The following is a 25,902-nucleotide window of genomic DNA, read 5'->3' on the forward strand; positions in this document are numbered from 1 at the left end:
CCTTCCTTCTTATCCTGCAAGCTTTTGTCCAAATGTCGTCTTAATGGTGCCCACCCATTCCCTAGGTCTCCTAGTCACCCTGCCCTGCCCTGTTTTCCCCCAGGGCATTCAGGACCTTCTAACATATACAGAATTCCCTTATTTATTATGCTACCACCTGTCTCCCCCACAAAGCGTGAGCTCCAACAGGGCAGGGGTTATCTGTTTGCTCACCATGTATTCCCCGGGTCCAGAGAAGTCTCTGGAACATAGAGGTATTTAGTAATATTTGAAAATTCTACTTAGTTAAAGATTTTAATATAAAATACATATATACATAAACACAAATGGAAACCAGTGAATTGGAGTAAGTAATATATCAACATATAATTAATTATATATTAACAAACAATATATAACTATATTATATATTATTCACATACAATATATTATATATTATACTAACATATAATATATAATAGTATTAATATACAATTAAATATGTTAATATAACAATATATTAATTATACAGGGTAATTAATATATTGGTCATAAAATGATTAATATAATCACGATATATCAATCACATATTACATATTATGTGTTAATAAAGATTATATTATACATTAACTAATACTAATACAATAATAGTAACAAATATAAATACACAATTTTAGACACTGTCTCAAGCAAAAAGCCACAAGGCAGTGGGAAAGAATATAACAAGCTCACATAAACTTGACTTTTTTAAAATATAAGATTTATCTAGGTTAATGAGCAACAAATATAATCAGAAATGTCATTAAAGAGAACCTATACAACTAAAGTTTATTTTAAAATCAAATACTCAAGTTAAAGATAAATGAATATACCAATACTGAACATTGGCCTGGAGAAAGCAAAATGTATATACTTTCATATGCTGCTGAGAGAAACGTAATGACAGAAGATCCTTTTGAAAATAATTTGGCAATATTTTTTGACCTAGATGTAGTACATTTCTGGAAATATATCTCAAATCATAATCTTACAGGTAGGGAAAGGCCTGTAAATAAAGACAGTCATTATAGCCTTATTTGCTTTAAAAAAAGGCAAACAAATTCACTGCCCAATAAAAGGAAAATGGTTATGTGAATATCTGCTTGATAGAATATTACACAGCTAGTAAAATAGCATTTATGAAAATTAGGTAGTAATGCAGAAGTATTTAATATAAAGCCAAGTCAAATAAACACAAGGGAGAAAAGAATATATTCAGTACAAAATTAACCCAAAAGTTGTGTATATGTGTGTCTATGCCTATCTACAGAGAACCAGGACTGCAAAAAGCTCTCAAATGTTAGGTCTATTATTTTTGCACTAGTGGTCAAAGGCGATTAATAATTTTTGTCCTTTGCATTTTCTATCAGAAGAAATATCCCAGGACCTACACCATCAGCATCACCTGGAACAATTTCAGAAAGGCAGATTCTCTGGCCCCACCTCAAACTTAGCTCCAGGACTGGGGCCCAGGAATCTGTGTTTTCACAAGCTCTCCAAGTGATTCTGAAGCACAATAAGGTGTGAGGACCAAAGCATTACAGCAAAACAGCATAAAGATGATAAAGGACTAGAAATAGCATCTAATACAATCCTACAAAATGGCTAAGAACAGCTTACAGAAACAATAACTTACCATTCATCTGTAAAGTTCAGTTTTATTGTGCTTGCAGTTGTTCCTTCTGTGCTGTAGTGCAAACTTAAAACGGGTTCACCTGTCTCTGGTTTGGGGCTCAGCTTTTCATTATTGTTATCTGAAAATTGTGTTTAAAACATTTGAAAAAGTCTCTGAAACCAATAAAAAGATGACATTTCCTAAAACTTATAAAACTCAAATTAAGTTGTCCTTGTCATAATTTTTTCTCACACCTGTTACGGTTCTCACTTTAAGTTCAAAATCAAGTGTTACAGAAACACTCTTACATTTCAAAGTGGCAATGCATCCAATTCTAACTATGTGTACATGACTCCCCTTGATTCAGATGGAAATCACAAACATTTGAGAGCCATTATTTAGTTGTTAGGGAATCAAAGAATATTAACATGCAATGACATACATTATAAACTGGTACTTTATTTAATGAAAGGCTCAGCATTTTACTCTTCAGTCACTAGAGCATCAAGAAACACTACACTGGCTCATTCAGAAACAGTGAGACAGAAGATATAAGGGCTCCAAAGAAGTTTTTCAGTAAAACCTTTGCAGCAATTGAATGCTATCAAATTCTTTTTGTTCTTCAAATTCAGATTTACAATCCAGGGAGATTACAGTCTGCACTCTGTTAGGGAATGAGGATTTAGCGTTCTTTGGTTTTTTCTAAAACTCTGATGTAAGATAGTATGGTTTGTGTATTTCATCTTTTCTTCCTTATGGAAATGGCAATATAGACAGTAGAAGTCTATATATACCTATCTCAATATATAAAATCTTTGTAAAAGGGCAAATACAATCAAGAAACTCTACAGAAATTGATATAGACTACTTCCAAGTCATCCCTCCAAAAGAAGAGTACATGGATATTCAAAGACAATATTAAATAGGGCTTCAAAATATTTTTTCTTTTTATGATGAGTAACAGCTTGGGGGACCAATAAAACATTTAACATTTCTTTCTGTTGCTTACCGGAAGAAAACTCTTCTGTGATAAAACTGTTTTCTTGATATCAGTTCAAGGACTGATATCATAGTACTAAAAATAAGCTTTCTGTCTTGAAAAATAACAACAAAAGCAGTAACTTGTAAAATCAAAATTACTCAGGCTTTTTAGTTATTAGGTCCAGGTTACAGTGCAATGAAGGACTTTCATCTTTTTAAATTCCTCTTGAAGACACTGGAGCCCTTACTAGAAGAGAATCTAATAAAACCTTGGCTCTAGCTTTTACCCTTTGAGAGGACAATTAACAAGACTTCAAATACAGAACTGTAGTAACAAGGAAAAAGGACTCTCTCCAAGAGATGAGAAGTCAAGTTGATAACAAAACTCAGAGAAGTATCAATTCTTACATCTTTACTTCTAACTTGTGAGAAATCCTCTTACAACATTAGTTCTATTTGAAAATAAAGTGTGAATGAATTATAAAGCTGGCCTCCCAAACAGTAAAAGCACTTCATTCTGCACTACTTTTGTTATGACTATGTCGCTGGTATAAACAACTGCTGGAAAGAAATTAGTAATCCATTACAACTTCCAGAACTTCAGTATTACATTCAGCTTTTTAGAGGAGGTATTTTACCAAATGACATTCTGATAATGACTGAATTAACAGACCTTTAGCTTACCTAAATTATCAAGAATGGGACTTCTAAAACATCTGTCCTACCCGCCATCTTTGCAAAATTTGCTGTCAGTTATTTGTCCACACACAGTTTTCCCTTAGTTTTTAGTCACGTTGCTGAAATGTTTGTCCCACTGCTGCCAGAATTAGTCATCGTCAGACACGTTGGGACTGGGGAGGACTGACAGCTCAAAGACGGGATAGCCAAGCAAACAGGAGGCAGAGCTCACGTCATGTTATAAAGTGCTTTGCTGTTAACTTTTATTTTAAAATAAAGAAGGAACAGCAAACAAAAGCAGGTGTGAGAGAACTGCTGGACAGACTCTATCTTGGTTACAGAGCTCAAGTTATAGGGAGCCATTTAAATGCTATATTAAAACTTGCTTTTGAGTAAAATTAAAGAGACAGTTATAGAGACTTGCATGCTAAGACTGTAGGAATACAGTAAACAAAGAGCTGTTAAGAGGCACAATGCTGAAGAAAAAACCTTATTTACATTTACAGAGCACCTCCACCCCCAAAAGCAAGAAGCTTTCTGAGATGATCAATGTTAATTAAAACCTTCTTCCTTTCTGGTATCCATTACAAGGTTATTATTTAATCTCTTGTGAATATAATCCACATAATGTAAATCATGAAAAATGTGCAGTTATTCATTTAACTTATAAAATGACTATAGCTGACAGAATTTGATCATTGTTACTGAACTCATTCACCAGCCTTGGGTAAAACCGGCCCCTCACTATACAAATAGAATGCACTCTTCTGTTAGCTACAAAAACTTCAGACTGCTGAGCCCACTTGTCCCCTTGTAGACTGCACATAAATAAATAGTGTCTCTGGCAGAAATACAACAAAAAGCAGAACCTCATTTTTCTTCAACTGAGGTATTAATGGGAGTATACATCCCAGGCTCAGAATTCATTTCCTTGCCTTGTTCCATTCTACTCTTCCCAGCTTAGTATTTCTCTTAATGGTCATATACATCTTCTGAGGATGAATTTTCTCAGAAATGTAGGTCCTTAGTTTATGTGAATTAACTCACAATTTGTTTCTGATAAAGTACATATCTTAAGCTACAAATGACTAAGAAAAATCTATTTTAAAGAACTGAAATATTTAATGTTACCTTTTTAAAAATATTTGCAACCAATTAAATTTTCTTTAACTTGATTTGTTGGAAGTTGAATCAGCAAACTTTCTAAAAGCTGTGTTATTCAAAGCCTTAGTTACATAACACACAGAAATACATTACTGAAATATTTTGCTTAACAAGTAGAGATTTTAATTTAAGAGCCTTAGGATTTAGGACTTCACCTAAAAGCACAAATGACTTTAGATGGAAAGTACGATCATAGCAGTAACTAAAATTCACTGAGCAGGGCTGTCCAGGATGTGAATCTATTCTTTGTAACACATACTTTCTTATCCGTTTCCAGATGATGAAACAGATGATAATGGCTACATTTTTTTACTCTAGTTCTCAGGTTTCCTTCTATATGACGTTCCTCTTTACAGTTAAGTCTTGGAACTACCCTGAATACAAAGTAGGAAATAAAATTGCTGAAATAACTTTTAATTAAGAAATATCAATTTTTGGTGTTTCTCAGAAATGACGTATAATTCCCATCAGCAACATGAACATAACTGAGGAAAGTTCTGGTAGCCCAAACTGTCACTCTGGCCTTCTTCCAGGGCACTTAGACGGTGAACTGTTTCTTTTCCCTCTAAAAACATTATAGGAAAATAAAAGTAATTTAATTGTGGTGTACTCAAAACAAGGGCAGCGTGGTGGGGAAAAATCACTTTTAAGGTTTTGGAGGACCAGTCTATACTACTTAATTATAATTATTCAGAACAAGTGATGTTGTTAGTACCTTAGCATAGTCTCTATCAAGGCAAACTACCACCCATTTAAAACACGTTTCAGGAGCACAGTAAAAACCACATACAAATCAAGACAATATGCTGTAAAAGACTTCATTTTGGGGGTCAGAAGTGAACAGTCAATAACATGTGATTCTCTGGAAACCAAATTTAGAATATCCTTTCCAGAAATGGTAAAAGAGCCTTTTTAGGTTAGTGCATTGGCTCAGAAAACAGGATGGGCTGGCATGTAATTTGAAAGCAACTTCTTCGAAGTTATTTATTTATTTAATTAGGTATCTTCCAAGTTTCATGTAAGAATCATAAACCTTTTTAGTAATACTTAAGTTTTCACGCTATTTCATCTGTGAAATTATATTTATTTGTGGTTCTAAAAAAACACGCTCAAAGATACACAGAAAAATTTGTGTGCTAACAGCAGTACAAAATATGCTACCCTGGTAGCAAGTTGTGTATGTCACCTAAATACTGATGTGGATGTTTGGACTTTTAGCTAGGAAAGCCCTGGAGGCCAATCCTAAGCATAAATTGAAGTATTCAAAATGAAGACAATTAACTAGGATACTGACTGCCACAATAAATTTGTTTGTTTGTTTGTTTTTTTCAGGAAAGCCAGGGCAGAGGCTTTTATTGAGAGATACAGTGAGAGGACTGAGCTCCTGGCTCATGCCAGGAGGGGACAAGAGAGTCCCCACAATATTTTTTTTAGAACCATTATGCTAACCATCTTCTCTGCTGGGTCACTATTTTAACTGTACAATCATACTTTAGTCATCCCAGGGGCTTAGATAACCTGTGGATGACATAAAGAAATAACATATTCTTTGGTGAAGTGTAGCTGTCTCCCCAAATTTTGTACCCTGACTTACTTGGCTTACATAGAAGAAAAAGCAAATTTCTTTAGTTTCTAGAGCAATGCAACATTTCCATTTTTACAGGTCAGGAATCTGTAACTTTTCTGCAGACCTCAAGACTGTTGAATATTCAGTTCTTCCAGTCATTTGTATAAAGGAGGTATTATTCTGATTCAAAGTGGAGAACCTGTTTCTAGTAGATTCTAACAAAGAATACCTATCTACCACATAAATGATTGTGAGACAAGGTATTTATTCTAAAAGTGAATGTTCTCACTGGAAAATCTGACTTTATTCAGAAGTCAATTATTTTATCAAAGACAAAAAGAAAATGAAGTACAACTTCAGTACTGCTATTTATTAGAAAATCTCCTATAAAATCTTTCGGAAATACTATACTAGCTGAACTTTGTTCCTGACAATCAAGTCAACCTTATGTCAATTGCAATAATTCTAATCCAAGAACTTTTTTCATGACCTAACACAGAAATATGAAATGAACTTGAACACCGGGTTAGGGCACACAGACTCAGACTGTGCCTGGTTCCACGTTCCCAGCAGCATTTAGAATTCATAGATTTAAGTTCAGCAGTGCTTCAATTCCACCCGCCTCTCTCCCCCCGACTCCAGAACTCCAGGCCTGACACCCCTCTAGAGGTTCACAGACGTCTCCTGGTTCCTGTTTCTCTCTCAGTCTTGCAGGAGAGCAGACAGGAAGAGAACAGGAAAGGCGAGCACCCCATGTGGCACAGAGGCCCTGCCAAAATCCTCCTCCAGTATTTCTCTTTTCACAACTGTTTCCTCAGGATCCTTTTAAGAAAATCAAACCTGACTGTCATATGGTGATTAGATGAGCATGTCAAGTCTGTGGCTTCCAGATGAAAACAGTGAGGGAGAGAGCCCACGGGAGCACTTTCCATGACTTTCCCCTCCAGATGTTCCTCCTCCTCCTTGTTCTGAGTCTTGCCTCCTGTCACCCCCATTGCCTCATCCCCTACTCAGATGTGGCCTCCGTCATATCACTCTGTGAGTCGCTCTCACTGATGAGACCAGTCTCTGCCACGCTGACCGGCTCAGTCAGGAATTTTCACAGCCCATCACTTGGCCTCCCAGGAGCACATGGATATACACACACCTCTCTCTACACAGACTGAACACCACACTGTTCTACTTTGCCTTCGGTCTCTCCAGTTGTTTCTCATCTCCTTTAGCAGCTCTCCTCTAGCAAAATCTGTACTTCTGCAAGTTTCCTCATTTTCTTTGAGATGTTTTAGATCCTCTACTCCCTCCTCCACCTTTCACTCTCATCTAGTTATTTCACCTGCTCTCGTGGCTTCGTCTACACGCAGCAAACTCCAGCTCACTTCTCTGGCTCTGACATGTTCTCTTAAGCGCCACAGCCATACCATCAACTGTCCAGCCAGCTTTCTCCCTTGGGTGTCACACAGGTAACTCAAAGCCAACCTTGTTGCCTCCGCATCCCCTCCCACACCTTATGCTTTTTCCAGTTACCTACTTAAAGCAGTATCGACCCACTTAATCAAAACTTGGCGTTACCCTTTCATCAACTAACAATGTCACCTGCTAATCTCCATCAGGACCTTGCCCAAACCACCGCAAATAAATGTGCAATCTAGGTAAAAATGTTATACTCAATACATGAAAGCAGATTCAAGCCACATAAGCCAGCCCTGCTCCCTCCGGCCAGATCACCATTACTAAACCATGTGGACACTCGGGAGTTGTTACTGCAATTCGTGCTCTGGGCTCCTCCTCAATCCCTTGCCTCATGTAATCTACCATCAAATCCCTGCTTCTACGTCCCAATATTTCTTGGATCTCTTCACACCTGTCTTTACCTTACTTCAATCATCAGGTCAAAATATTACCAGGAGAAACTAAGTGATTGAGTCTTGAACGGATTCCCACATGCTACTCAGAACAAACCAAATCAGGCCATACTCCCTATTTTAAGCCCTTCATTAGGTTCCTACTGTTTTTAAAACAAAGTCCCAAACCTTAAAATACCCAAAGGGCTCTTCTCAATCTGGGCCCTGCCCATCTCCCGACGCCAGGCACACCTGAGCCGCACTGGCACTGGGGTCCCTTCCTGGTCATTCTTAAGTGATTTCTCAGCCTCTGCGCGTGCCAGCCAGGTTTCCCTTTATCAGGCTGAGCCACCTAACTTGCTCCTGCACAGCTTTTCCATCTCGGCTTCGCGCTAGGGATGTCTTGTTTGGTCCCTAACCAGAAGAGACGAAGACTCACTCTGACACTGAACCTCATTTTTCCTCTTCCGCTCACCACACACTTACATTTATTTTTCTTATCATCTGTCTTCACAGTTAGATGAGGTGGCTGCTTGGATCTGACCACATTTCTGAGAGGCAGACACACAGTGTGTGACCTCAGACAAATGTCTCAGTGCCTGTCCACCCCAGTTTCCGCCTCTGGGAAGTGGGGATGACAGCAGTGCCACTGCCTCTGGCTGTAGTGAGTATTAAGTGAACTAACACATAATATTGCTCAAAATAATGTTTGTCTCAAAGAAAATGGGACATGAGCATCTATGTTGTTTTTAATCAAGTCTATGTTCCAAGCACACAGAGCATCAGTTTTACTTATTCATGCATCCTAGTGCCAAGCCCAGTATGGCCACGAGGTAAAGAGGCATTTAAAGATCAGATGAATTAGATAAACAGACACACGAACAGGGTTCCACCACTTAGTTCACTTGTCTTTACATGTTTCTTGGACTCACGGTTTCCTCATTAGTAAATGAGGATAGTATTGGTATTGACCTTATTAAATTAGAACAAATGCAGTAACGCACATAAAATTCTTAACATAATACCAGACACATACTGAAAACACAACGTTATTTTAATCATAAATAATTCTGGTTTAGAAAACAACTTAATTAAAGATGCAGATGTTGACTTGGTTAGCAGTAGAGTAGAACAAGTGAGCATATGCAATAAAAACTCATAGGAGTAAATTCCAAAAGATCAACTGTATCACTACACTAAGTGGAAGAATCTAGGCTTCGTAATTGGGGTAAACAGGACTAGTCACTTTATTTTAAGCAACTAAGTGATAATTAGTTCTAAAGAATATAAATATCTATAAAGAAGTCTGATTTCACTAACATTTCTTCTCTAGAAATTAAAATACACTATAGATAATTCCAGTGTGATGACCTTATTTTTCTCATTAATACAGCAGTCTTCATTATTTATTTAATAAAAATTAGAATTGTCCAAGTATATTTAAAGGCAATCTAAAATGTTACTTTATGTAATATCATCAGGATGATATTACTAACATGAAATTTCAATTTTGTAAAAATGTATAATCTTAAGGAATACATAATGTATGGCAGGTCCAATTTTTCTATTTCCCAGTCTACCCTAGGACAATTAGTAACATCTGTTTCACTGGTTTCTGTTTATCCACAAGTCTCTTTCTGTAAATAAACATTTTATTAACATCAAAAGAAGTCTGCTTATGTAAAATAATACATAGTGGATAGTTAACATTAATATCTCTAAGCTTACAAACTAACATCTATATTTCTTTAAATCTAGAATAGAATATGAGTGTCTCATAAATGCATAATTGCCTATAGGCATAAGGAGTAAGTTTTAAACTTAACATTATTACCAACTTCCACTTAATGACTATCACTGTAATTAATATAAAACCACTTGCCTTAGTCATGGCCAAAATTTAAAACTCAGGCAAAATTATTTTCTTATAACCTCTCAAAAACTAAATGTTAAGATCATAGGTTTCTTTTGTTATTGCTTTAATAAAATAAGGGGAAACTGCTGGCCTAAATAGTATCAACAGGAAAAATTTGTTAGTTTTAATAATATAAACAGGCAAGAGAAATAAATGTCAGAAGGGGATTTTTTTCCCCTTATGATATAGTAGGCATAAGACAGATACAGATAAAAAGAAAAATCAAAACTACTCATTAAAACATGTTATTCAAACTAAACAAAATAGGTGACAGATACTGTTTAGTCAAATAGTTCCTAATGAGCACAGCAAGACTGTCAATTTACACACACACCTTAAATTTGGAAAATACTGGGAAGTATCTTAGAACATGATAAAAATAATGTACATGTTATACATTTTTTTCCCTAACATTTTGTTTTCTTAAGAAAATATTTTTACAAAAAAGCATAGCTGCATTCCAAGTCCATTTTGATTTAAAAATTTTTATTAAGTAACATTTTTATCCTTGGTAACTCCCACCAAATAAAAAAAAATCTATGACCTACTATGAAATTAACAACATGTAAAAGAGCCTGGGCACCTGGAAGATGAATACTCTCAGGTAAACATATAACTGAATTATCCATTTAAAAATATGTATTAGTGTCTCTTTAAAAGTATGAAAAAGAAATTTAAAATACATTTAAACAGTCACTAGAGATATATTCAGAAAAGCTTATTGAATGTACCACTTTTTCCATTCTACAGGGTAAAAATGGAGAAAAATAGTCTTGCCAGAATTAAAACTTGCAATAATAGCATACCTGGGACATCAACTCTCCCCTATACTACCAACCTCTTCTACAAAGATTCTTTCTTATTCTATAAACATGTTCGGTTTTGAAACTACAATGCCCCCTGCCTCCCCAGACATTACCTTTCCTCTATCTTCTCGTTCTTTATTGAGCTGAGCCATCCACATACCAGTGTCTCCAGTTTTTAAATCTTTGTCCTCAAACCACTGTGATCTGGCTCTGCCTCCACCGTATCACTCAAGCTGCAACGCCAAAGCAGTTCATGCCCCACATGTTGCCAAATTCAAAACCATTTCTCAGTCCTTTGTGCATCTGACATCACTGCTTCACATGACACTACTACTGAGCAGTTCCTCCTTGGACTTTACTTTCCTCTGGTTTTGGACGTGGCATGCTCTCTGCCCTGCTTGTTCTTCTGATGATCCTTTCTCTGTCACTTTGGCTAGTTCCTTTCTCTGCTCCCTACAGTATAGACTTTCCTCTTTTCACTTTATCCTCTTTTCCCAGTCAATCACATCCAATCCCATGCTTTCAACTGCTACCTGTGAATTGATGATTCCTAATTTTTATCTCCTCAGACCACTCTGGTGACTTCCAGAAACCTTTATCCATCCAACTGTCTGAGATTTCTGCATTTGGATATACAAAGGTACTTCAACAAACTCAACGTATTAGGAAACTCTCATGTAACTGTTCTCAATAACCAGTTGTTTTTGCTGAAATCCCTATCTTTGTTGACAGTATCAGCATCTATGATCCTATCAAGACACCTGGATATGATTCTCTCACTCATTTTTAATTAATCAGTCTTAAAGTCCCATCAATTCTTTCTCTTATGTATTTAAAAATCTGTCCATCGTTCTCATTTCCCACAGGTACAGCCTCAGGCTGGATCTGTCATCATCTCCCACCCGGACTCCTGCAACATCCCCCAGTGGGGTCTCCTTGTTTTCAGTCTTATTCCCATCCAATCAACCATCTGTAATTCTGCCATTTGAATCTTTCCAATGCATAAATCTGGTCCTGTTTTTCCCACGCTGAAATAATTTCTGTAGCATCCCACTGTTTAAAGAATTAATTCCTCGACTCAGTCCTTCAACAAATACTTATTTAATGTACAACAGATATGGTATTATGCATTGAGTATATTATAGTAAATGAAAACTATATTTAGAGAATGTGGAGAAAGATGGGCATTAAACACCCAGTAGTGTATGGTTATAAATTTTGACCAATGCAGTGAAGGAAAATTGCAGGTCACAATGAGAAAAAAGAGAGGAGAACTACTTCAGATTATAATGTCATATTATTTTTGGGAAAGTAATATCTAAGTGACATTTGATGGAAAGTTGCTGAAGGGGAAAGTGTTTCTGGTGTCTATAGCGTAGACAAGGGATTTGAGAGGCAAAGGAGCTTAGAGTGTTGGAAGCACTTGGAAGCAGGCCTATTTGGCAAGAGCTTCGTGAGAGGGGGAAGAATGGCCTGAGGAAAGGCTGGGGAAACAGAGGCCAGGTCATGCAGGGCTCCGTAAGCCAAGGTGTGGACTTAAGTTCTGAAGGGCAAACAGACACAACTGAAAGGTTTAAGGCAGATGAATGACTTGACTAGATTTACATTTTAAAAAGTTCACTCTGGCTGTTGACTGAGAATAGACTACACAGCCTGAGTGAATGAAAGACCAGTTAAGACATTACTGCAGTAGTCCAGGTGAGAAGGACAGTTTCCCGAAACTTCTATAGCAGAGATTATCTTTAGGCACTATAAGCCTATAATGCAGAAGCCCCAGTACTTTAAAAGATGTTACTTACCTGCTAAACAGAAAGGCTTGTGAATTCATTTATTTGGACATACTGTCGTCTGCTCAAAGAACTTAGTAAAGTTACACTGAAGACAACCTGTTATAATGCAGCTCCCACCAAACCGACTCAACATCTGACCTTTTATAAAACATCTCTACTTTTGTGAGTAGAAGGCCTATCATACTATACATGGCCGAGTGCACAAAGAACTTTTTGAGTTCTCCCTCCAAAACTAGTTTACCCCAGTAAACAGCATCATCATTCACCCAGGCACTGATGCCAACAATCTGGGAGTTACCCTTCATTTGTCCCTTTCGGTCATATTCCCCTATCATATGTAAATTAAGCAGCAACTTAAAATGACAATAATATTCATTATGATTCTATGGAAATTGTTCCATGCGATTAAGTAGAATATGAATCTAGCTACAAACTCTCTGGCAGTAATATCCTATTTATATTCATATATCCTTGAAAAGAGATTGATCAGAGAGCAGTTTTAAGCAGTATTACAATGTATTATATTAAGATGCTACCACTGTATATTACCTTATTCTTCACTGTTAATTATGTATAAAAATACAATGTACAACAATAAAACATGCTAACTTCTTAGTTCCCAAATTCATCTGCCACTTCATTCATTCATTTATTCATTCTCAAGAACAGAAAACCCTGTAGCAATGCTCATCATCTCAGGTCTATAAAGAATAAATAAAGAATTTAAATTTGGAAGCAAATAAGGAGTTTTAAAATCTGTCTTTAGCAAATAGTTATGTCAGCAATATTTAATTTTTCCAATACTATTGTTGACAAATGAGTCATCCTACATATGTAAACTTCCAGAAAACTAAAGTTTATGGTCTTAGTGCTAAGTTATTTTTTGAAAAATATTTGTAAAATCTAGTAGGCAATCATCAGCCTTTTTAAATAGTGAAAAGTATTAAGTTATTCCTGATAACTTAACATTATATCCATGTCACTGTAAATTAAAATACCCCCGAGAATTCCGAGGAGCTGCTGTAAGGCTGTTTGCCCTAATTCTAAACACCTGCTAGTTATCTACGGTTTTCCTCTGCCCATCCCGCTTTTTTAGCTGCCCCTTCTGATGTCAGAATGGCTTACCCTACCAACCCCTCTCTGTGCTGTATTTGATCTGCTAGTAATAAAACTTAATAATTAATCTAACTCATCAGGTTCTGCTCAACCCTTTGAGGTTGGTTTTATAACTCTCCTACTTCAAAAAAGTGCAAGTGGAAGCTATTTTCCCTTCTGACTCTGGGTTCTTGATTGCATTCCCTATAGTTAAAGCTCTCAGGAGTCTGACAACCAGATAAGAGGGTGATAAAAACCAAATACCATTATGATAGCAAGTTATATAGTAATATAGACTATTACTATATTTGAACAACTTTTTCCAAATTAGCCACTAGGTAAGATGGTAACCTCACAACTACAGTTCTGTACAATTTATCAGAGATACCTAGAATTTTTTAAAAAATGGATATAGCTTATATCCATTACCATATTGTTACAGAAAGCAAATTTAATATTGGCACAAGGGGCCAAAGGTAGAAATTAGCTTACACAGAAAATAATCTGTACAGGCCAAGAAAGCCCTTTATGTATAGTACCACTTAGGGTAATTTAGCCCATGAAATACTGACTACAGACCATAATCAAAATGAAATACTATGGAAAAGTGAGAGAGAGCTTGATGTATGCACTGCAATAAAACTATGCATGGATAGGCATAGCGCAGCTCCTGTCGCACGCACCCTGTTGCTCGTCAAGGGACATGGATCCGAGCTGTTTGTTAACCACAGAAGAAGGAGAATCTGAAACAAAAATGAGATTTTAACTTAAAAGTGAGCGGCAGCAAACTGCACAGCAATGTCATGATTGTCTCTAAGCTTAAGGGGCAGATGCTTCAGGGCAGGCAACCACGTGAGTTGGGGTATAGTCCCAAGCGGTGAGTGAGCAGGGCCAAGTGCTTAAGGTGTGTTATTCCAGGCAAGCATTCAGCAACTTAGAGAATGAGCTGTGAAAATATTCTTGTACTTTCATGCATATACCTTTTATCAAATTCATTTAGCAGAGATAGAAGGTGCAAGGTAGATAAAATAGAAAAAGAACATCTCCTTCACTAAACAGAAGACTCCTTCCCCTTCTCAAGTCCCCTCTCCAGCAACTTAAGACAGTTTTCCTTCTGGATTGGAGCAGTCAAAGCATGAAATGAGATGCTCACAACACTTTGCTAGTTGTTGTGTGTTGGACCTTGAGCTGGAAAAGGAGCTCAAGTGAAGATGTCAGACAAAGAAAATGGTTTATAAGAGAAAATGTCAATGAAGTAATTACCATTACAGCAACACAGTTAACTTTAAAAACTCTATGGTATGTTGCATATATTAAAACTGTACTCTGGGAAGGCTCAGGCTTCCTTAGGTGCCTGGTGGGAAAAGGGAGAGAGGCAGGAAGCAGGCTTACTGGTCTAGGTTTCATACTTTCCACCTTGGCTTCAAACAGAACATCTTAATTTTTGATTACCTCTTGATACAGTGACTTTCTATGTAAGAATTTGTTTTATAAATGGGTTCCGCTGTTTGAAAAACATTGATATAAAGGAAGCCAGCAGGATAAAATGGGAAAAGCAGTGGTCTAGACTTGCTGCGTTTTGATTCTAACCCTGGTTCTGACAAAAATTAGCTATGTGACATAAGACAAGTCACAACACTTTCAGGCTTAAGTTTCTTTCTCCCTGGTCATCCTAGGGCACCAGTAACCCATACCTCCGGGGGATACAAGCAGGTGGCTCTAGTCCTGGCTTAGGTTCTAGTATCCCGGGAGGGCTAAAGGAAAAGGGCAAATGTGGGTAAGATAGATCTACCCTAAATGAAAGACTAATTCCTAGTTTCTAATACCCTATGCTCTAGTTCTTAGCAAATGTTAATAAAACAAAAACCTTGCACTTTTGGCTGATTACCAGTTTTGTATTCATAATGGAACTTTATATTTCCCATAAAGTTGGTATTTTATTAAGAGTGTCCTTATTCAATAACGAAGAGAAATTTTCCAATATATTCTCGATTTTCAGCAATTATATATATATATAACTTGATTACTTCCACAAAAGTCTAAATTCTGCTACTGGGAGCACTTGTGGCAACTTTAAATTATCTACCTTGTTAGGTCACCAGTTTGCTCATAGATTTTTATATTACTAATACTGACAAAGCACGATCATCATTTGAATAATAGTTTATACCTATGCTTACTTATCACCTCCTCATCAGAACATTCAGTTCAACAAATCTATACTACAAAAGAAAGAAAGCAGGAATCATGGCATTTCAATCAGTTCCCCAATCTACCCATCCCTTACTTTTCTTGATAAAACTTCTCACTTATCCATTTCAGCATTAGATACAGCATTCCTACCCATGTTGTTCTTGAAGAACAGATATGTTGGTCTTTAGAGAAAACCAAAATTACATTCTTTAGAGGAAAGAAAAATATAACAAACATATGCATCACAGTGAAATAAATCTTGGAAATCCTCCTAGAAAGTCTCTTATGAAATATTTTTCATCCCTTCAGACTTGTTACACATTTCATTGTGTTCTCATTTAATAATTAAGAGCCTTCACAAAACTATCACATCTCCAAGCAATCTTTTCTCACATATTTAATTTTTTCACAAATATCATAGAATGTATAAATCTTATGAAATAAAGTACGTCTTATTTCATTTTTTAAATAAACTTTAGGAAAGAGTAAATCTCAAAAGGATGAATTAATAAAGGATCTAGAATGCTGTCATCTCCACAAAACTGCATTTTCAAACTCTTCAAGGATTCAAAATATTAATAAAGTTTATATTAAGACAGAAAGATAACATTAAAAGGGATTCCTTTTTGGTTTTACAGTCTGTCAAAGATACTGTGTATATCTGAGGAATTATTTTTTGTTTCCCCCATGTTGAAGACCAGTCTTTAAGAAGAAACTCTCCTTGATCATTGCTCCATTCTATTTTTAATCTTGGAAACCATGCAACTGGTTTTGGAAGAATTATCTTCCTGCCATATAAACAGTGAAATGACATGCTTTATACTACTAGATATTCATAAATATAATACCCGTAACTTCTAGCTTACAAAAATATTTACACCTATTAACACAATAACCATCAGAGTAGCGAACATTAAACCAAACAGTAATTAGTTCAATGCTGACTGCCTCAGTTGTCTGCATTCTCCACTCCACCTCTCTGCGAAGTATCTTCCAGAAAGCAACTCATAAAATAAAAATCTGTTTATCACAAAATGCAATATGGCTGGTTAGTTTAGTGGAAATGTTTATAACTATTAATATTATTTTTATGGAAGAGATAAACTTTAGGCAAAGCTCATTGTCAGCTAAGCTCAAGGTGTCTCATGGCCAGTTATTATAGATTTCCAAAAAATGTGCATTTTGGTCTTGAGAAAATTCTTTAGCCCCTTGACAACGGAATTTTCTTAACTATAGGAAAAGAATAAGGACTTTACAGTCTAAAAGGTAAATGACAAGGACTCTTCAGCCAGACTCCCTGGGTTCCAATCTGGCTTTTCTGCTCAGCACTGTAACCCTGGGCAAGTTACTTAATACCCCTAAGTCTCAGTTTCTCCATCTGTTAATAAGTAGGGATAATCACAGTACCTACGACACACCATTTTTGTGAAGACTGAGTGAGATAATATATGTACAATACTCAGGCAGCACAGGAAAGGGCTAGTTAGTGTTGTTACTACTTGCTGTTCTTCAGAAAGATGTCATTAATGAAAAATAATGATAGGAAGCTATTTTTAAACCATGGACCACATTCCCGTGTTTAAAGTCCTAAGAGACTCATCGTTTTGCTGAGGACTCTTGTTCACAGTAGCTAAGGGGTGCTTGAAGGGCTAGGTCAACATTCACGCTGATTTACTAACTGCTCACGTCACCAACACTAGAGACGCGGGTTGACGCACGTGTCTGAGTGGTGCTGTCATGACTGTCATCAGGACCCTGTGGGCAACTGCATGCAGTACAGAGCCTGCCTGCGTAAGACTGGGGAAGTGCTGGTTTTTTCCAATATGGCTCAGTTTAGAAAAGCCCTTTTTCAAAAATAATCACCAATGTTTTATACCCTCTTGGGGTATAAAAATTACTTTTCTTTTCAAACAGGCAAAACCGTGCCATAAAGTGGAAAAACAGTTCCTACCTGACCCTCTCTCTAGGCTGGCTCTGTGCTCCAGGGGGGCTCTGGGGTGGCCGGGCAGGGCCAGCGGACTGCACAGGGTGTTGTCGCTCTGAGCAGGAGCCAGCAGCCCATGACTTCAGGGGACCTGAGATGGAAGAAAGACTGGGTTTAAAGTCGGCCATATGCTGAATGCCTGTGCCATAGATGTTTACAGCATTCATCTGATAAGCATATGTACAGCTCAAACCCTGAATGCTATATAAACCTTATGTGGCTGTGATATGAGGAGAGTTTGAGGCACTGAGTCAAAGATATGATAGTACATTAAGCTGGTACGTTATTATGTGCTGTTCTATGTGTAAAAACTTTGTTTATAAGGTATTGTCTACCCTATCCTTATGCCATCTCTATAAATTATTACAGGGCAAACATCTAAATAAATCAGTAATTGAGAAACAGAGGCATAATGCAGCCAAATGACCTTCCCAAGGTTGTCTAGTTATAGGGCCAGGGATAAGAACTCAGCCAGTGTAACACCCAGGCAGTAATCTGAAGAAGGCAAATTCATCTCTTTATGATTAAAAAAAAAAAAAAATCACTGAATGGTTAGAAATGAGTTATGACGTATTTCCTAAAAGTCTAGGGAAAATAAGTGTTTGTTTGTTTTTTAACTTATTGAAGTAAAAATATTTTAAGGTCATACATTCTGACTAAAAATTCAAACTTTTAGAAATTATCTATGAAGAATTTTCACTAATAGGTGTCAAAAATTCTTTTAGAGCAGTGGTTTTCAAACCACACTTCAGGAACAGAGGTCCGCTGGAGGCGGCTGGAGGGGCAAGTAGGTGTGTAATCATTCTTTATCTCTATGTATGTTTAAATCACAGCAGTGTAACTTTCATATATTTTATACTTGAACTTCCATAAGAGTCTGGAAAAAGTTCATAGCTGAAAAGAAAAACAGGAAAACCACTGTTTAAAACCACAGATCTTTTAACATCTATCTTATGTAGCTCATTTTAAGGAGCAGTTTGAAACCGAAGGGGATACCATTTGGTGCCTTGGAATAATGTTTCAGTTTGAATCTTTAATTGCCAAGAAATATTAGCAACTAAATAGATATATCCTATCTGGGATTATCATTAACTAGCATCAGGCCCCTTCCCATTTGGCCCCATTAAAATGTAGATTATTTCATTTCTACAAAATGGTCCTATTTTCCACTCAAGTTAGGTATTCATCTTATACTTAGCCTTTCACAAAAGATTCTTATGGGTCTTGTATTTTGAGAAGATAATAAAATGTTTGCTAGACAAGATAATAATTCAGAAATTCTATACTTGTTAAAATTTCTTGCTTACCCAATCACATTGTTTCCTTTGAATATTTTATATGTGAGAAGACAACAGAAATATCATTTATTGACAGTTCACCATTTAACTGATACTCTAAAGATATCAAACTATAATGGGAGAATGTTTTTTGTCTATGAGAATTGCACATTCTTCTATTGTTAATAAATTAAAACCTAGAACACTAACTTTGGTGCTTTGTATATTAACTAAGAGATGATTTTAGTGGTAACAACTAGCATGAGAAAATGGATCAATCATTGTCTACAATATACATATACAAAGTTATATTTAATCATTAAGTATAAGAAAATGCTTTAATTACTGTTATTCAAATAAAATCTATCTTCCTGTTGAATTTAATAAATTTAATTCTGTTCTACATAATTCATGTGTCCTGAAATGAAGAACCCTGCATGAAGCCAACTCATTTTTCCTCAAATCCAAATTTATTATATGGACAAAATACATAGATTTTATTAGTTATCCTCTGTAAAAAACTAACACATTATCTAACTCTTCTTATAGCTTTTAATCACCACAGTAGTGTTCCTGTGACCAGTGAGGACAGAATAAAAGTAGTGCTACCAAATGAACCCAGGGTATGCTGCAGATGAGAAGCACTGGTGTCTCATGAATGCCAAGTTAAAGGCATTTGGACAGAAGGAGCAGCTAGTGCCCTGTGGTGCAGAGAGCCACCTACAACGAGTGATGGCACTGGGGCCTCTGACAGTGGTCCATGTGGGCCACCTCAGGGCCCAGGAGGCTGTTTACTAACAAAGGAAAGAACATGTTTCTCCACTTCTAAATGGCAAGGTGTCTACTCAATCTTAGCTTTCTGAAGATTACCACAAACAGACTGGTTACCAAACAATATACTATTAATAAGAATGATATTTAGAGTTGGGAAAACAGTATCTTATTTCACAAGACCTTATAATCCTAAAGTCTTCTGAAACTAAAAAGACCCTGCTTTAATTCAAATTGATGAATGAGATGTGAAAGCCTGATTCTCTCAGCATGCCCACCAAAGTACACTCTTTCCTATGAACAGTTTTGTTTTGCACACAAATTCACTTTAATACTTGGTTTGTTACCTGCTAAATTTTAGTATTTTAAAAATATTTATATATGTAGGGACATTTTATCTTCCTTCTTAATGGTTTTTATGTTATATACTTTTTACTTTTGAAACACTTTAGCTAGTTTCATATATAGCACAAAATCACAGCAAAATATTATTAAATGCCATAACTGTAATCTAATCAAACTTTGTTAGTTTTAAGTATAGGAAAAGATTTCTCTATAGTAGACACTTCTTTGCTTGCCTCATATTTCCTCTATTAATATAATACTGTTACTAAAAATCTGGTACAAAATTTGTCCCAAGCATCATACCTACATTAAAGTTATTTAGATCTATTTTATTTCACCATGGAATTTATAATGTGCTTTTATTATCACAGCACTTAGTAGAACAGTTATTTCTAAAGTGGATGCTGTCCATTTCTACCAATATAAAAATTCTAAGTAATTAAACCAGAGTTCTCAAAGTAATTAACACCCAAATTCATCACTCCTTAGGATAAGACAAAGTAATATATAAAAGTATTATAATCTCATTAGCATGAGAACCCAGTTACACTCTAGTTCCTAAATAAAGATTTACATAACCTAACACATGGCACCCAGGACAGCACAGGAGGTGTAATAGTACTATTACCCAGCTTGAAAGGATTAAGCTGATACATTATTTTATCTCTGTCTTTCATTCATTCTTTCAACAAATGTTTGTTGAGCATCATGAGCTTTCTGGCCATAAAAGAACTGGGCCATTAACATGCTCAGTGCAAAAAAGAGAGTGGCTCAGATTATTTCTGTCTTCCCAGAGTTCCATAGCAAAGAATAGAAACATGAGACTGTGAAATACTTCCCCTACCCGACATATCAGAAAGTTGATTATCTATATGAGGCATATGTAAGCAAATATTTTTAAAATTCAAATAAATACAGAAGGGGGTGATCAGTCAGCATGCTAGTATGGCCAAACAATACTAGAATTTAAATTCTAGCACTGATTGCTATGTTTATATGGGGACAGGAACACTGGTTATACTGGTTAACTTCCAAAGCGGAAAAAAAAAAAGTAGATCTAGGAGCCATAAGCATAGGTAAGATCTCAGCATATAAGAAATTGCAGTAGAAAAACCAAAGCAGGCTCTAAAGTCACTAGATAATTAGAAAGTAGTTCATTCGCTGTAAAACTAATAAACACTAGCCCCTCTCCAAATATATAACAAATAAAATAACAGATTATTTCATATTCATCTCTCCAGCAAACACTGCTGCCAATCGAGCCCCTGGACAGTGACCGCCACCATATGCAGAAGGGGAGGGGCAAGCTCCAAGCGCATCCATTCCCTTTTTTGAAAGGGAAAAATGAAGCATCTCATTACACATGGCAGTGTTAAAAAACCCACTCTACCAGCTGCTTAAGGACATGGGACATTAATAACCTGAGGCCTGAGGGTCCTGTGAAGAGCCCTCCTGTGAAGGCCGATGGGCAGCGGAAGGCTGTGGGTGGGCACGCGCAGCCAGCTCCTGCTGCCTCTGCTGCTCAGCCTTCTTAAGCCTCAGCTGCTGAAGACGCTTACGGAGCAAAGCTATCTCAGGCCCCCTTAAAAATTCTGACACAGGTAGGAAAGGAAGGTGAAAAGAGAGTAACAGAAAACATAAGACTTTGATTATACATTAAAGAGAGAAGGATACAAACAGAGCACATGTCTCCTAGAGGAGTACTAAATACAAATTACTCATAAAAAGGAATTATTGATCATTAAATTACAAACTATAAACATTTTCACACCTAAATGCTTCTGTTTAACTATGATGAATTATGCACATAGAGTTCTCTAAGAATACTTAATTTAAAAGAATGAAAATAAAGTCTCCCATAAGCATTTTTAAATGAACATTCCTTCATCACCAATTTTATCTCTTTACAACAAAATGATACCAAGAAAAACTGAAAAACAGCAATTATCTAATTGGAAAATATTCATTATCTAATCTATACACAAAAATTACTAATTTCAATCAAATGATAATTAAAATTAAACTGAAATTACAAAAACGTGATGCATTTGGTAACAATTCTCAGAACTGGAAAGCTCTTTAAAAACTGAAAGTAGCATATTTTTCAACTATTTCTTTTTATGTCAGAACTATCTTTTACTTTTTCTGCTTTTTATATTCAACAATATTTATATAATATTTAATATTTTCTTAAACTTTTCCTGAAGTAGTGGTCATGGAAAAAAGAAACAAAACATGAAATATTACAGAGATTTTAGAGTGCCTACTATGTATAAGGCAGTGTTTTAAGATCTTGGGTTAAATAAAATCCTGAACAAAACAGTCCTATTGTGTGAAGTTTATGTTCTGAGCAGAAAGCACATCAGTGAACACATACATACACACACACATACACAATATACATGTACGTATTTGTATGCATCAAGTAGGAGTAAGTGCTATGATGTAGATTGGGGGTTTAAGGTAACGGGGAGGGGGCAGCGGGGGGGGTTGTTTTGTGCACGGTCATTAAGAAAGGCTTCCCTCCCAAGATGATGTCTGAACAAAGACCTTTAGGACATGAGGCAGCAAACGACATGGGTATCCGGAGGCAGAATATTCCAGATGGAGGGAAGGCAAGTGCACATGCTCAGAGGGGAGGTGTGCCTGGATGCAGGGTACACCTTATGGGGAACAGCTGAAGAATCTGCTGATAGTTCAGACAAAGAGTGAGCCCAGAGTTTGACCTAGGTGACAGGCAAAACAGAGTTGCTACTTATTGTGATGGGGAAGCATTGGGGAGGAGCATGTCGTGCTCAAGATAGGAAAAGAAGTAACAGCCATCCAAGTAGAGAGCCCGAGTGGGGTCCGAACATAACAGCCTGGAATCTACCAGCAAGTCTGGATGTCACTGACGCTGCTATAAGCCAACCAGAGAGTAAGAAATGAAGAAGTCCGAGAACGGAACCCTGGGACACTCAGACGTTTAAGAGAAAAATCTCTGGGAAGAGTAGGAAGGAGAAGCCCGTGAGGAGCAGAGTGCGTAGGCTGCACGGTGGAAGTGTGTCCAGGAGGCCCTAAGCAGCTGTGGTGGTGCTGCTGGTATAATGAAAATGACAGTGACTGAGGACTAAGCACTGGATTTTGCACCTTGGGAGTCACCAGGGATCTTGACAGGAGGTCTTTCAGTGAAATCGCAGAAGCCAAAACCTGATGGGAACAGGTTCAAGGGAAGGTGAAGGTAATGAAGTTGATATAAAGCATACACACCCTTTGTAGAGTCTTGCTGCTAATGTGAACAGGGAACCGGATGATTGTTGGTGGGGAGTAAGGAGTCAAGGGAGGTTTGTTTTTAATTTGGGAGGTCCTACATGTTTGGGTGCTGATGGACAGTGTTCACCTGGGAGGAGGAGTCCGAATGACGCATGAAAAGACGGGGACAAGTGCGGGAGCGGTGTCCTGGAGCACACCAAAGATGGTTGTATGTGACACAAAGAAGAACTGGGCTCTCAGAGGTGCAAAAAAACACCATCCTCCACAACCAAAGGGGAGGCAGAATACATGGTAGAGAGCTGTCGTAGATTTGGTGGTGGGAGCAGCAAACTGGCAGCAAATTACACAAACTACCAAAAGCGGTCAGCCTCTTTTACAAAGATTATAAGGAAATCTCATATATACAATATAATGTAAAATTTGTTTTATTGTTTTAGAAATCAATCATGCCAGAGATACTAAATACTAAGGTCTTGTTACCATGACCTCTATTTATAAAGAATTTTATTCAATTAGCCAATTGGCAGTTAAGATTTAACAAGCAATCCAAGTATCATCATAGTCTCTCCTTGCCAATTCTTCCTAGAGAACTCCCCAGCACCAAGTAGGACAGCATTCATTGACAAATTGTGATGCTCAATGGCATAGTGCCTTCTTCTCAGGCATATACATGTATCTTATTTATTGTCAGCATAATAGTAATGCTTTTAGCAATATAAAACATTATGAGTCATAAAGTTTGTCATTTTACACTTTAAAAGAAATTATCATAAAGAGAAAGATTACACATATGTCAAATTTTGCTAAGAAAAATCACAAAAAATTCACCTAACTTCATTGTTGTTTCAAATCCTCTCTTATGCTGCCAAATGTTTCATGGAGATATAAACGTCTCCATCCTAGACCCACTACATGATTTGGCATATAAACAGCAGGCTATGAGTACAAGCAGTAATGTTCTATAACTTAGAAAATCAAGATTTAGTTATGACAATGTCATGAACATTCATTCAATTCTTGCAGTGTTTTCTAAAGAAGTGTTTGTTTGCTAGTTGGTACATTTTCCCACCCCCAACATAGGTTAAAAAAAAAAAAGAGGCTAAGAGAAGTCACCACAGCTAACTAGAATAGGCAAATACTGAATTAAAAATTCCAACCAGACATGTCAATCAATGCCATATTAAACAAATAGTTCTGCTAGCAATTTGAAATATTAAAGGCAGGTAAGATACACACACATTATATCCTTTTTAAAATGTATAAACAAACATATAATTTATAATGTGCATGAATGCTTGGAGAATTAGTTTTTGTTAACATCAGTCAAAATGGAAAGTGAATACAATAAATACCTTTGGGTTGAATTTTAAAAACACAGAAAGCCCTCAATAATGTGGGGTTTGAAAAAAAAGTACCTGCTAGAAGGAAATGTTTACTTCCATCTCCTAAAACTGCTACCCTTATCCTTGTTTTCTTCTGGAAGATTCCAGGCTAGGTTCCCTAACCTTGATTCCCACTGAAAGAGAAGAATATAGTGCACAGTTGACCCAGTGAAGATCCACCTGGTTCTAGCTTCATGTCCTGCCCTCCAGTGTGCGGGGTCTTCTGTCCTGGACTCTGAGTACTTGGCCAAATCCGGCGGTACTTTAAGTGCCTGCTGTAAGTCTGTCCTTCGCCCCCCACCTGCTTCTTGGGGATCTCTGTGCTTTTTCCTCCTTGAACTGGTCACGCCTTTACTGATATCCAAGTTCCTCTGGTTTCTTCTTCAGTTCTCCCAAAGTGGCCCTCAACTGAAGAGTTCTACTAGTGTCTAATCTGTAAATTGCCTATAGAGTCTCACTAGACCCTGATCCCCTTTAAGGAAACTATAATCTGGACATTTAGGCTTTGAACGGTTTGCTTTGCTATGCTGTACAACAGATTTTTTTCTATAGAGCAATTTTTTTCCATAGAGCATAATTTAGCTAAAGAGTCTAAACAGACCTAAACAAATCTGCATATCTGAGCAGACATAGTTTTTCTGTAAATAAGCCAGAATCCACACATAAGCCATATCAGGTATAATACAAGAATCAAAATACCTGATTAAATTCTGGGTTATGCATACAGAATAGCGTTTCAAATGTACACTAAAATGAAATTCAAGAATACAAAGGGGGAAGAAGTCAAAATATAAAAAAAGATCTACCAAACTGATTTCAAGTTCCACTTGGTGTATTTATTTTCCTAATTCAGCTACAAACCCAAAGCCAACTCTGACCCCCTCTATATACACTGTTTTTCAGGTAACGCATTTTGTATATTCAACTCACTTGTGATTTCATTCTTTTTTTCCTATTTATACTTGTTTATTTGGATTTCATCATTTATAAAAATAATTTTTTTTAAGTATTTCTGTAAGTTACCTTAAAATATTTCTGGAACAAAGTAAGAAAAAAATATCTACTCAGTCTTATGTGGTCTGGACAGACAAAGGCAAACAATGGATCCAAAACAGTAGAAGACTGGGTACCCATTCATGCATCTTCCTTAGGTATTGTCAAATCTGGGGGGGTCTACTGGAAACATCCAGAACGGATGAACTGGGACTGAAACTATAAAGACTAAAAT

At 36.6% G+C, this 25,902-nt stretch overlaps 1 protein-coding gene across 11 annotated transcripts in view; it reads right to left on the reverse strand.

The window, feature by feature from the left end:
- DCAF6 (DDB1 and CUL4 associated factor 6) overlaps nucleotides 1-25,902 on the reverse strand; it is a 117,358-nt gene that overhangs the window by 32,533 nt on the left and 58,923 nt on the right. For 3 of the 11 annotated variants that reach the window (XM_036898533.2, XM_036898442.2, XM_057494948.1), the window contains 4 exons: nucleotides 21,462-21,632; nucleotides 14,154-14,213; nucleotides 11,119-11,205; nucleotides 1,655-1,772 (listed from right to left, as the gene is read on the reverse strand). In XM_036898533.2, the coding sequence (XP_036754428.2) occupies nucleotides 1,655-1,772; nucleotides 11,119-11,205; nucleotides 14,154-14,213; nucleotides 21,462-21,632 (436 nt within the window). Of the gene's footprint in view, nucleotides 1-1,654; nucleotides 1,773-11,118; nucleotides 11,206-14,153; nucleotides 14,214-17,614; nucleotides 17,739-21,461; nucleotides 21,633-25,902 lie in introns of all 11 variants that reach the window. The other 8 variants (XM_036898619.2, XM_036898705.2, XM_036898881.2 and 5 more) reach the window with 5 other exon arrangements.

Source organism: Manis pentadactyla, chromosome 19, assembly GCF_030020395.1.
Source record: "Manis pentadactyla isolate mManPen7 chromosome 19, mManPen7.hap1, whole genome shotgun sequence".
NCBI lineage: Eukaryota > Metazoa > Chordata > Mammalia > Pholidota > Manidae > Manis > Manis pentadactyla.